This window comes from Myotis lucifugus, unplaced genomic scaffold, assembly GCF_000147115.1.
Source record: "Myotis lucifugus unplaced genomic scaffold, Myoluc2.0 scaffold_539, whole genome shotgun sequence".
Lineage (NCBI taxonomy): Eukaryota > Metazoa > Chordata > Mammalia > Chiroptera > Vespertilionidae > Myotis > Myotis lucifugus.
In genome coordinates, this window is record NW_005871587.1 from 337,245 (window position 1) to 350,365 (window position 13,121).

The following is a 13,121-nucleotide window of genomic DNA, read 5'->3' on the forward strand; positions in this document are numbered from 1 at the left end:
GCGTCAGAGCCCTGGGGTAAGGGCTGAGCTCAAGTTGGAGGTCAGAAGTCCAGCTGAGGGTGGGGAATTGGGGATGAGCTCTCAGAGGCTGAACATCTGAAGTCAGAGCTTCGATGGGGGACACGACAGAGTCAAGGAGTCAAGTTGGGTTATCACCTCCTTCCGCTGGGGCACACGGCGCCACCAGACATGGTCGCAGGAGGAGCAGGCAAACTGCCGATCCACGGCAGGGATAAGGTCTTCCTGGGCACGTTGGAACATGCGTAGGTTGGCTTTCGTCAGCGGCAGGAGGGAGGTTGCCACTGCCTGCGGAACGAGGGTGGTGAGCACGAGAGGGTGGTCAGCCCTCCTCCAACAACATAAACATATGTCAGTTCCATTCTCCCAACAGATGGGCGCCCTCGTGCCCCTAGGATGTACCCCTCTCCCCCCCATGGGGGTCCTCCCTGCTCCACCTCCCCCCTTCCCAGGTACCGGACCCACCTGGATGTCTTGGTCCTGCTTCATGTCCTCTGGTGGGTCCTGGGTGGAGATACCAGGGGCAGAGGCTGGGGATTCAGCTCAGGCCTCTTTCACCTCGTTTGCTGGGGGAGGGTCCCGGCCCCATATAAGAATGGCGTGTCCCTAACTCACAAGCAGCTGATGGAGCAGCAGTCACTAGCTGGGAGCCAGCTGCATGACCCCAGCTATCCTTACGCAGTTCTGAGAGGTGAGCATACTTGTTATCCTCATTGTTCAGATGGGGAAACCGAGATCCAGGGCCAGGAGAGAGCCTGCCTGGGATCACCCCGAGAGAGTGCAGTGACGCAGGCCTGGACCCCGTGCTCCCATCCTGCTCGCAAATGCCATACACTTGTTGGCATTGGGACAGGGGCCCCTCTGAGGCCACACTGCTTTAGGCTAAGAAGTGTTCCAGCGCTGGGCTCAGACAGAAGCAGGTCCCACCCCCCGGCTCCATTCCTTTCAGCTGGGTCTCTAATGAGGGGCATCTCAGAGCTCAGACCCTGACTCTGGGTGGCTGGGGTTCAAATCCCAGCTGCCACCTGCATGCTGCGTAATCCTGGCCAGTGACTTCTTCACTCTGTGTCTCCGTTTCCTCGTCCGTAAAACGACAATAAGTAACGACCTGTCTCATGGGGCCACTGTGGCAATGAAATGAGTCAACAGGTAACATTCCTGAAGCCCTGTTGCAAGGGAAGTGCTCAATCAATGCTACTCTTTACTGTTATTATTTAAAAATAGGTTTTTATTGATTTTAGAGAGAGGAAGGGAGAGGAAGAGAGAGAAACATTGATGTGTGAGAGGGAAACATCAATCGGTTGCCTCCCGTATGCACCCCGACTGGGAACGGAACCTGGGCATGTGCCCTGACGGGGAACTGAACTGGAGACTTTTTGGTGCACAGGGCAACGCTCGGTCAACTGAGCCACACCAGCCAGGGCTCTTTGCTATTATGTTTTATCATACTCTTTATAGGTATAAATGCAAGGGTATAATACATGTTTTATTATACTCTTTAACAGCTCTATGCTGGGCTTTTCAGGCAGGCAAAATCCACAGTGCATCAGCTACCAAAGCCACCACAGGGCAAAGTGGCCATGATGTTCCTGTGCCTCAAAGCCTTTCATTCATTCACTCACTCATTCATTCATTCATTCAACACATGAGCTCCTCTGCCCCTCTCTCCTGCTCATCCCAGCCTGTTTGCATTCCTTCGCTCAGCCATTCCCTCTTCCAGGACGACCCTTTCTGACCCCTCCATTCCCAGGGATCACTAGCCTCCAGCCTTGAAGAGCTGGCAACACCCCCTCCAGGAAGCTCTCCCTGACCTCTCGCCTCCTCTATGATGACATTCTTCCTGGCTCCCGTCACTGCCTAGTTTCATGTCTCTCTCCCCCATTTAATACCATCAGCATGTAATGAACATCTTCTGTTTGCAGGCTCCCTGCAACTGAGAAGTGAGTAAGTACATGTGGCTGGACCATGAGCTGTGACGTGGCAGTGCCCCGGGGGGCTCGCCATGGACGGGCCGGGTTCCCCCTGCTCTCCCTCCCCAGTTACCCTGTCCTTTGAGGAGCGTGAGGCAGTTTACCTGGGCATCCAGGTCGTGACTCAGTTCCTGCCCATCTTTCTGCTTTACTCCTGGTGGGGAGAGTAAGTGTAAGTGAAGGACCCTTCAAAGACCTTGTGGGAGTTTCAGGTCCCCAGACCCTCCCCAAGAGAGGACCTCAAGGCCTCTTCCTGCCTTCCTCAGACCATGCCCCCGACCCCCGCGGGGAACCCCCACCAGCCTGGGGACCCCAGCCTGCCGCCCGCTCACCGTACACGATGGAGCGGCCCACTCCGGTGTGGTCGCTGCCAAATTTCCTCATCAGAGTCCCCGCCTTCCTGGAGGAGACCTTCCCATGAAACTTCTCCCGGAGGCGCCGGACGCTCTTCTCCAGCTGGGGTGGGGACAGGGGGGCTCCGGTGGGGGGAGGAGAGCCACTGCCCTCCCCCCATTTCTAGACACCCTTCTCCCCGCCTGAACTTGACCCTTAGCTTTGGCCTCCGAACCTCCCATCTCCATCCTCCATGGCATTTCCTGGAAAAAGCCAAAGTCCCCACTGGACACTGGGGGAGGGTGCGGACTGGGGCAAGCTTCCCAGGCTCGGAGGGAGGCCGGCCAGGTAGCCCTGGCCTTTGACCCTTGACCCTGCGGCCCCTGCTTTTCGTCGAGGAGGCCTCCTGTCGCTCTGGGGGAGGGGGCCGCCACTCTCCGTCCTGCGGGGGGTGGGGAGTGGGGACGAGCGCCAGCGTGGGAAGGTCTGGGCTTCGGAGGGAGTCCCCAGGACGTGCGGACCCCCTCCGCGGCCCTGGTCCCTCCCGGGCATCGCTCGCGGGTCCCCGGCCCCGCCGCGGTCCTCTCCTACCTCCACACCTTCCTGAGACATGGTGGCCGCCGCGCAGGTGCCCGCGAGGGTCCGCACTGCGCGCTCCGCGCCCCCCGGCTGGGACGAGCCCCGCGGTCCAGCCGCGCGCAGAGCAGGGGAGGGGCTCCGGCAGGCCCCGCCCTTCCTTCCCTTTCGCTTTCGATGGGTGGGTGGTGGGTGGTGGGTGGCGGGGGGAGGATGAAGCGCTGGCCCCGCCCTGGCTCCGCCTCTGCTCTTGCGCCCCAAACCCCGGAGGCGGCTGGGGTCTGCACCCGGCGGCGGAGCGCGCAGACCTCGGGGTGGGGAGGCGGCGCGGCCGCTGCGGTCGGTCACATGTCCCCACGCTGCGCGGGGTCCGCGTCTTCACGTCCCTCGTGGGGGCGGGGCCGCATCCCCAGGCCGCGGCGGGTGTGCGCGCCCCCGCCCCCTCGAGCTCCTGGTCCCTCAGCTCCTCGCCCTCTCCCCTCCCCCCGAATCAGGCGCTAAGGAGGACCTGGACCCCTACGTCTTTCTTCAGTCTCTGGCCAGGTCCCCTCTGAACCTCAGTGTACTCCTCTGCAAAATGGGGATGAAAATAGTGACTACATCCTACGTGTGCGTGCGCGCGCGCGTGTGTACATTTGCCAGGATTTGAGACCCCGGGTGGAATCCTCGCAGGCGAACTAGTAGGCGAACTAGTCACCGGGCTGCCTCCGCTGCGGGTTCCAGGGACAGGCCTTGGGGCATGGGGGAGGTGCTTGTGAAAAGCACCTGGTCCCAGCAGGCGGCAGGACCCGGCGGTCAGCGGCTGCAGGGATTTGCATTGTAAATCTGAAGGTTGAGACTCCCCGGATCCAAGCTGATTCTTACCCGCTCAGCTCAGGGGGCTGGAGGGGCCCTTAGGAGGGGCTCTGGCCCAGCTTATAGGCGGCAGGGATGGCTTCTTGGAGGAGGGGGCGACTTGAGCGTTGAGGTTTTAGCTAGGTGAGGAAGAGCGGGGAGAAGGAAGCAGCCGCTGCAAAGACGCCGGAATCAAGAGAGAGTCTGGTGCTTTAGGCCAGGCTTCTCAACCTCCTCACTGGTGACATTTTGGGCTGGAGAGTTATTTGTGCTGGAGCCCGTTCTGTGCACTGTAGGATGTTGACCTGCATCCCTGGCCTCCACCCTTAGATGCCAGGGGCACCCCTCCCCCAGTGGTTGACAACGGAAAATGTCTCCAGACAATGCCAGACGTCCTGGGTGGGGGGTGGGGGACGGGGGGGGGGCAGGGGGCGGAGGGCAATTGCATTAGGACAAATGATTCTAAATTTGTTTTCCAATCGTGCACCCCTATCAGTAAAGATGTTGAAGCTTCACCCCCAGCTGGATATTTACTTACAAATAATATACAAGTACAGTTATACCAATAAATTCTGTAGATCATTTTATAATACTATGTTTATTACATAAAGATATTCTTTAGCAAACAAAAAATGAGATTAAAAAATAGCTACTCTGTCCTAGCCGGTTTGGCTCAGCGGATAGAGTGTCAGCCTGCAGACTGAAGGGTCCCGGGTTCAATTCCGGTCAAGGGCATATGCCCCGGTTGTGGGCTCCATCCCTGGTGTGGGGTGTGCAGGAGGCAGTCAATCAATAATTCTCATCATTGATGTTTCTATCTCTCTCTTCCTCTGTGAAATCAATAAAAACATATTTTAAAAAATAGCTACTCTAATGTTTTCTGCTTGATCCCCAAAGCTTTGTGGCTGTGGAGACTATTAGTGATTGTAAACAGTTCAGGATTCTGTGTGGCTGACGGTGGAATTTTAAGGCAGGGATGGGGGCCTGTAGGTTGTACAGAGGACCTGGGATTTTTAACCAGAGGGAAGTGGGGAGACATCGAGGGGCTTTCTTTTTTTTTTGTTTTTTTGTTTTTTTGTTTTTTTGTTTTTAAAATATATTTTATTGATTTTTTACAGAGAGGAAGGGAGAGAGATAGAGAGTTAGAAACATCGATCAGCTGCCTCCTGCACACCCCCCACTGGGGATGTGCCAGCAACCCAGGTACATGCCCTTGACCAGAATCGAACCTGGGACCTTTCAGTCCGCAGACCGACGCTCTATCCACTGAGCCAAACCGGTTTCGGCAAGGGCTTTCTTATTATAGTTGCCAATTGCTACTTAACCAATGGAGGGGAGGTCACAGCTATATCCCATCCCCTGGTTAGGGTGGACACCCAGTGGGCAGGAAACACGTGGGAGACTGATCTAACTATGACAAGAATCAGGAATGTTAGATTCTCATAATAATGGCCACCACATTGAGTGCTTACTCTGTGCCAGTCACTGTTTCAGGTACTGTGGACAGAGCATGGAACAAAAGAAAGAGCTGGCATTCTAGCGAGGGAGACAGACGTAGGGAGATGGAGAAAGGGGGTCAGGGAAAGTGGTGGGAAGTACCATCTGAGGGAAGACCTGAAGGAGGTGTGTGTGTGGGGGGAGTTCCAGACAGAGCCAACAGCAAGTGCAAAGGCCCTGGGGCAGAAGCATGGGGCTATTGTTAGCGTTTATAGTTGTTCTCTACTGCTGCACAACAAATTTCCCCAAGCGTTATTTCATACAGTTTTCGTGGGTTGGGAATCCAGGAGCATCTTTCCCAAGCTTTTCTGGCTCAGGGTCTCTCACAGGGTTGCAATCAAGGTGTCTGTGGGGCCGCAGTCATCTGAAGGGCTGGGGTGGAGGATCTGCTCCCTAGGTGGCTCATCACATGGTTGGCAGGTGAATGCTGATTGTTGGAATGCCTTAATTTCTCCCTTCTGGAGGTGCTTGGGTATACGCCCATTTTGGCAGTGGGCCTCCCCAGAGCAAGCGATCCAAGAGAAGGAAAACCAGGTGAAAGTTGTATCTTTTTAAATTTTCTTTTCTTTCTTAAAATAGTATTTTTTATTGATTTCAGAGAGGAAGGGAGAGGGAGAGAGAGAAACATCAATGATGAGAGAGAATCATTGATTGGCTGCCCCCTGCACACCCCCTACTGGGGATGGAGCCCACCACCCGGGCACAGGCATGTACCCTTGACCGGAATCGAACCCGGGACCCTTCAGTCCTCAGGCTGGCACTCTAGCCACTGAGCAAACCGGCTAGGGCAAAAGTAGTGTCTTTTTATGACCTAGCCTGGGAAGTTACATGGTTTCACCTCTGAACTCTAAAATTGAGTCACTAGATTCAGCCTATGCCCTCTCTCTCCTCCCACCCTCCCCTCTCCTGCTGGAGCGCTCAGTGATTGCATCAGAAAACAAGGCCGGCAAGGGAGCAGCCAACGCTGTCCGCCTCTCAGGCACAGACTTGGGGGAAGTGGGGGAGAGCTGATCTGGAAGGACAAACAGAATAGCATTGTAATAAACACGAAATCAAACATTCCCAGTGATCACATGGGGGCGCTGCCTACCCACCAATAATTCTGTTTGAGATTTGGGGCCATCTTGGCCTGGCCAGATGTGGCTTGTTTGTGCAGTGGTGTGAGCATTTCGACATTTTATCCTTTGTCTTTATAAAAAGGTGTGGAAAGGGAGAAAATGGATAGGCTGATAACAGTGATAAGAAGTGTAGCCTCTGACACTTTAGTATAATTGAGTCACAGATGCAGCTTATTTGATCCATCCATTCATTAATCTTTTTTGTTTTAAAATATATATATATATATTTAAAAATGTATTTTATTGATATTTTACAGAGAGGAAGGGAGAGAGATGGAGAGTTAGAAACATCGATCAGCTGCCTCCTGCACACCTCCTACTGGGGATGTGCCCACAACCAAGGTACGTGCCCTTGACTGGAATCGAACCAGGGACCTTTCAGTCCGCAGGCCGACGCTCTATCCACTGAGCCAAACCGGTTAGGGCTAAAATATATTTTTATTGATTTCAGAGAGGAAGGGAGAGGGAGAGAGAGCTAGAAACATCAATAATGAGAGAGAAGCACTGATTGGCTGCCTCCTGCATGCCTCCTCCTGGGGATCAAGCCCACAACCTGGGCACATGCCCTTGACTGGAATCAAACCTGGGACTCTTCAGTCTGCAAGCCGATTCTCTATCCACTGAGCCAAACCAGCTAGGGCTACTCATTAATTTGACAGACATGTATCAAGTGCTTCTGACGGGGAGGGCTTGGTGCTGGGCACCATTTCTGCCCTTCCAGAGTCATGGTCTTAATGGGAAAGAGAAACATGAAGCAGATAATATTGCAAGCAGTTATTTAATCATATCTATGGTATACTCCCCCCTTCCCAAATGGAGAGATCCATGAGAAAGGATAACACATGGGAACCTGACCTGAGTAGGGTGGTCAGGGAGGGCTTCATTGGGGACATGCTTCTTGATTTGAATCCTAAAACTTTCTGAAACACTGTGCCAAGTGTTTTAAACTATGTATCTCCTCTGATCCTCATAGTAACACTATGAAGCTGGTCATCCTACAAAATAAAAGCCTAATATGCTAAGTGTCCCACCATTCATTGGACCATTCAACCAGTTGCTACGATGCACACTGACCACCAGGGGGCAGACACTCCAACTGGTAGGTTAGCTTGCTGTTGGGGTCTGGCCAATCGGGACTGGGCCAGACACGCCCTGGAGCCCTCCTATGGTCCCTCCCTGGCCCCAATTGTGTACAGGTGGGGTCCCTCTGCCTGGCCTGCACCCTCTCACAATACGGGACCCCTCGGGGGATGTCAGAGAGCTGGTTTCAGCCCAATCCCCGCAGGCCAGGCTGAGGGACCCCCTGGGCCTCTAGTATTATTACAAATGGAAAAAGAGTGGTTTTTTTTTTTTTTTTTTTTTTTTTTTACTTCTAATTGCAATAATCTGCTCAAGGGGTGAATAGGAGTTACCTAAGTGAAGGCGTTCATGGCAGAGGGAGCAGCATGTGCAAAGGTCCTGAGGTGGGAAGGACTTTGGTTCATTGCTGGAAGCTAAAGGTCAGTGTGATTAAGGAGAAAGGAGAGGGGAGGGAGGTAAAGCTCGTGCCAGCAGCAGCAAACCTTGACCTGAAAGCAACTCTCCAGCGGACCCCGTAGAGGTCTAAGCTGGTGACCATTGTTTAATTATGGAGGAAGTGGGCACAACTGGAGCATGTGTGCGCTATTTGCAATCCAGTCAGTTTCCCCCTCAGTTTGACCAAATGAAGACCTTGGGAACGGCCAGAAATGGAGGTGTGGGAAATGGAAAAGCTCCAAAGTGTTGGAGAGGGTGTCCCTTGGCAGAACCTTTGGCGAGGCAACTTGGAGAAACCTACAAAGGCATTGCACATGCGGAATCAACCCTTTCTTTCACTTTCTGTATTCCCGCGCTTTGACAGCTGGGGCCTTGCCAACCTTGGGGGCACTGTCCCTCCCTGGGCACCATGAACCGCTGTGGGCATTTCTGCATGTGGGTCTCCACAACGCCTGTCCTTTCCACATCGCATAGTTCTCTAACAACTGAATTATTTTCAGCAACAAACTTCCATCACTTTGTAATTAGAACCAAAATATGCACAGTATGATAAATCCAATTATTATTATTATTATTATTTTAATCAAATTATTTTTTGAAACCCTGGAAATAGAACTTGTTTTTTTTTTTTTAAATATAACTTTTAAATTTTATTTTATTTTTTAAAAATATATTTTATTGATTCTTTACAGAGAGGAAGGGAGAAGGATAGAGTTAGAAACATCAATGAGAGAGAAACATGGATCAGCTGCCTCCTGCACACCCCCCACTGGGGATGTGCCCACAACCAAGGTACATGCCCTTGACCGGAATCGAACCTGGGACCTTTCAGTCCGCAGGCCGACGCTCTATCCACTGAGCCAAACCGGTTAGGGCTTAAATTTTATTTCAGAGAGAGGAAGTGGGGAGAGAGATTGAGAGAGAGAGAGACATCCATATGAGAGAGAAACATCGATTGGTTGCCTCCACGTGGGCCCTGATCAGGGATCCAACCTGAAACCTGGGTATGTTCCCCGATTGAGAATTGAACCCACCACCTTTTGGTGTACGAGATGACGGTGCAACCGAGCCACACTGGCCGGGGCATGGAAATGTATCGTTGACAATGACCCTTAACTGGTAAGAAGTAATCTGGGATTTCATAATTTGCGTAGTGCTCAGTAAATAGAATGCCCTTTACAACACAGGGATCTGTTGTTCGAGTTTTGCGAAACCGGCTTCAAACACATTTCCAGGAATGCATTATGTGCACAGGTTGGGTAACTCGTCTGGGGCTCTGCTCAGATGAATTCGGTGAGTGGAGAAATCACAACAGCAAAAATACCCCGAGTGTCTCCGGGTTCGCCGGACGTCAGGCTGACCGGGGTGTCCTCTGGGCTTGAGCCTATCAAGCCTTCTTTCTTAGGTGCCACTGTCCCTTTTATGGACGAGGAACCTGAGTTTCAGAGCGATGAAGCAGTCCGCGCAGGGCACCAGCTCAGAAGTGGTGTGGCCCCTGACTGCAATGCCCCTTCAAGCTGAACCTGAAGATGAGAAATACGGAGGTCAAGGGTGCACTTGGAACCAGGCAGCCTGGGTTTGAGTCCAGGGCTGGCTCTCTGAGCAAGTGCCTGCCCTTCCGGGCCTCAGTGTTGCCATCTGAGTGGGAATAGAGTTGCTGTGAGGGTACCGGGAGCTGACATGGATAAACCCTGTGGGCCTGTGCCACCCGACAGGGGAGCCATTGGCATCTGGGCCCTTGAAACCTGGCAGGTCTTAATCCAGATGTGCCGCTAGTGTCAAATGCACACTGGATTTGGGAGACGTCAAACAACCCATCAAGGACCTGTGTTTGCTTCTTGTTGTTGTTAATCCTCAGCTGAGGATATTTTCCATTGCTTTTCAGAGAGAGTGGAAGGGAAGGAGGGGGGGGGGGGAGGAGAGAGAGAGAGAGAGAGAGAGAGAGAGAGAGAGAGAGAGAGAGACTGATGTACGAGAGACACATCAACTGGTTGCCTCCCACATGCACCCTGACCTGCAATACAGGTACGTGCCCTTGACTGGGAATCGAACCCATGATGCTGGTGAATGGGCTAATGCTCTAACCACTGAGCCACCAGCCAGGCCCCACAGTTAAACTTTGATCCTATGTTCCAGAAAGCTCGTGGGAAAGGTACTGGGAAGGCGAAAGAGGTGCCCACACCAACCCCTTAGCTCTGAGAGCTGGGATAGCCACGTCATTTTCATCTCTTCATATTTTAATTTTGCAATTTCAAATTCACGGATAGCTCCCTCCCCACAAAACAAAACAACAGGATGCTTTGCCTTTTCCTCCCTGATTGCAAAAGTTAAACGTTACGAGATGTCTGATTTAGAAAGGGGAACTGTGTATACACAGGAAAAGGAAACGTCAAGTTATGGTTTTGCCTGTGACCCTGGGGCCCAGGGGACACAGGATGTGGGAGGAAATCGTGGCCAGCTCTGGCTCCTGAGGAGGGAGAGAGGTGGGGCACATTCTCTTTCCTATATGTCTCCCTTTGGGGGAATTCTTTTGCTAGAATTTCTTCATGTATTCTTAAATAATAATGATAATAATAATAATAGAAGAGGGTATCTCATTGCCCTTGCCCCTGGGGTAACACCTATTAATTTTTGTTGTTGTTGTTAATCCTCACCTGAAGATATTTTTCCATTGATTTTTAGAGAGAGTGGAAGGGAGGGGGAAAGACAGAGAGAGAGAAACATCGATGTGAGAGAGACACATCGATTGGTTGCCTCCCACATGTGCCCCGACCAGGGCCAGGGATTGAGCCTGCAACCGAAGTAGGTGCCCTTGACCGGAATCCAACCTGGGACCCTTCAGTCCGCAGGCCGATGCTCTATCCACTGAGCCAACCTGGCCAGGGCTAATCCCCATTAAACTTGATCTATACTCATCCCGATTTTTCTTTAAACTACTTATTTTTCTATCTGATTTCATGATAATGCTGTTCAAAGAACAACAACAGCTTTAAAATATGTCTAGGTGTCTGAGCAAGCAGGTGTGGGATCAGAAGAGGATCATTGTTGCTGGGCGCTCCATTTCAGGGCCTCTGCCTTCCCATTTGCAAAATGGGAGGAACAGCAGCCCCCCACCTCACAGAGTTGCCGGGAGAAGAAAAGACATTAATGTGTGTGAAGTGCTTAGACCAGAGCCTGCACTTAAGTACTCAATACATGTTTGTGTTGAGCCCTGGCTGGTTTGGCTCAGTGGATGGAGCATTGGCCTGTGGACTGAAGGGTCGCAGGTTTGATTCCAGTCAAGGGCATATGCTTGGGTTGTGGGCTCGACCCCCAGCAGGGGGCGTGCAGGAAGCAGCCGATCAATGAGTCTCTCTCATGTCTCTCCCTCTCCCTTCCTCTCTGAAATCAATAAAAAAATATATTTTTAAAAAAGTTTGTGTTGAGTTTTGTTTTAAGACAGGGGGAGGGGGATTCAGATCGAGTTCAACATGCCTCTCTGCCACTTACGACCCTGAGTCCATGACGGAACCCACAGAAGGGCTTTGTTTGCTCATCCCTAAAATGGGATCATAGCACTTGTGCCTACTGTAGGGCCGGAGGAGAGAAGGAGACACAGGAGAGGCCCACTCTGCCTTCAAGTTCCCAGGAGCATCAACGAAGAGATCACAGTGCCCCCTGGGGCGTCCTGGTGGGGTGGAGGGCCGTCTGGGCGGTATGCAGAGGAGGTGGTGTGTGAGGAGGTGGTGTGTGAGTGCGAGAACCTCCCCTCCGGGCCTGGCCTTGGGGTGGGAGAAGGAGGAAAAGCAGGACTTTCCACTTCTTCCTCCGGATGCAGATGCGGGTCTTCTGTATTCAGTAAATGCTGAGTGCCGGACATTCCTGCGACATAAAATGTCCCAGGGCTGAGAGGCCAGAGAAAGAGGCCAGCGACTCCATCATCACATCCAGAGTTTATTACGGGAGCCCCACAGGAGGCGCGCCCTGGGGGGCGGCAACATGACATGGAGAGCCTCTGTGCCACGTGGCCGGTCCTAGGGGGCTATTAGGACAGGGCAGGGTGGATGTGGGCCTGGGGCGTGAGCTGCCCCAGAGAAGGGGAAAATGTAAGGAGAAAATGCCTTACATACTTGGCCAGGGCAGGGCCAGGGACCAGCATGTCTGGGGCCGAGGGGAGGGGTCAGACACGATCTCTAAGGGATTTATGGGAAACAGTCTCTGTGCTGGACCTGGCCTGAGGGTTGGCAGTGGCCACGTCATGGGACAGTCTTCCTCCACAATTACTCTGGTGGAGAGGGAAACAGACCAGGAGCTGCCTTTCCAATGGAGGAGAGAGTGGTGGTGAGACTTTCTGAGAGGCGGTGGGGAAATGCAGTCAGTGTGGGCACCTGGACAGCATACAGGGAAACTGTGGTTCGCATTCTTTTTCTTCCTTTTTTTAACCTTCACCTGAATATATTTTTTTCATTGATTTTTAGAAAGTGTGGAAAGAGGGAAGGAGGGAGGGAGAGAGAGAAACATCGATGTGAGAGAGATGCATGGATTGGTTGTCTCCTGAAGGTGCCCTGACCAGGGCTGGGAATCCAACCTGCAACCCAGGTACATGCCCTTGACCAGGGTTTGGCTCAGTGGATAAAGCGTTGGCCCGGGGAATGAAGTGTCCCGGGTTCGATTCTGGTCAAGGGCATGTACCTTGGTTGCGGGCTCCATCCCCAGTAGGGGACGTGCAGGAGGCAGCTGATCCATGTTTCTCTCTCATCGACGTTTCTAGCTCTCTATCCCTCTCCCTTCCTCTCTGTAAAATCAATAAAAATATATTAAAAGCAAAAACAAACAAACGAACAAACAAACCGGAAACACCGTCCAAGGCTGGTTATCATTCTTAAAACATCTCCTTTTAGAGAAGAAAGGTGCATGCCAATGTGACCAGACCCTGAGATCTGGGGTAAAACCGTCTGGGAGTAAATCCTCCCTCTTTACCTATTCACATGGGCCACTGGGTGACGGTGCAGCGTCGCCATGCTTGAGTGGGGCAGAGAGACCAGGCGTGCGATGAGAGCGAAGACTGATGCAGGCTCATTGAGAGAGCTCATCCACGCAGGGATGCTGGCCGCTGGCCGGGACCAGGTGGCAGCTGTGTTTCCCAGAGATGGTCACTGTGTTCATCACCCACTGCTGCGTGAGAAGTTATCCCCAGAGGTAGCAGCTGAAAACAACAAACCGTCATTTCCTCGGGGTTCCTGGGGGCCAGGGAATCTGGGGCACAGCTTCCTTAGCACAG

At 52.6% G+C, this 13,121-nt stretch overlaps 2 protein-coding genes across 2 annotated transcripts in view; both read right to left on the reverse strand.

Moving 5' to 3' along the window:
* Positions 1–3,040, reverse strand: part of CUNH19orf66 (chromosome unknown C19orf66 homolog) — a 4,412-nt gene extending 1,372 nt beyond the window's left edge. Inside the window, exons 1-5 of the mRNA XM_006104069.3 lie at positions 2,913–3,040; positions 2,321–2,444; positions 2,093–2,142; positions 484–522; positions 157–306 (exon numbers count right to left, since the gene is read on the reverse strand). Of these exons, the coding sequence (XP_006104131.1) occupies positions 157–306; positions 484–522; positions 2,093–2,142; positions 2,321–2,444; positions 2,913–2,933 (384 nt within the window). The 5' untranslated portion in view covers positions 2,934–3,040. The remainder of the gene's footprint in view (positions 1–156; positions 307–483; positions 523–2,092; positions 2,143–2,320; positions 2,445–2,912) is intronic.
* A 6,333-nt stretch (positions 3,041–9,373) lies between these two features.
* The window catches only part of LOC102441481 (complement C3-like), a 35,703-nt gene continuing 31,955 nt past the window's right edge, over positions 9,374–13,121 (reverse strand). Inside the window, exon 36 of the mRNA XM_023745367.1 lies at positions 9,374–9,384. Within this exon, the coding sequence (XP_023601135.1) occupies positions 9,374–9,384 (11 nt within the window). The remainder of the gene's footprint in view (positions 9,385–13,121) is intronic.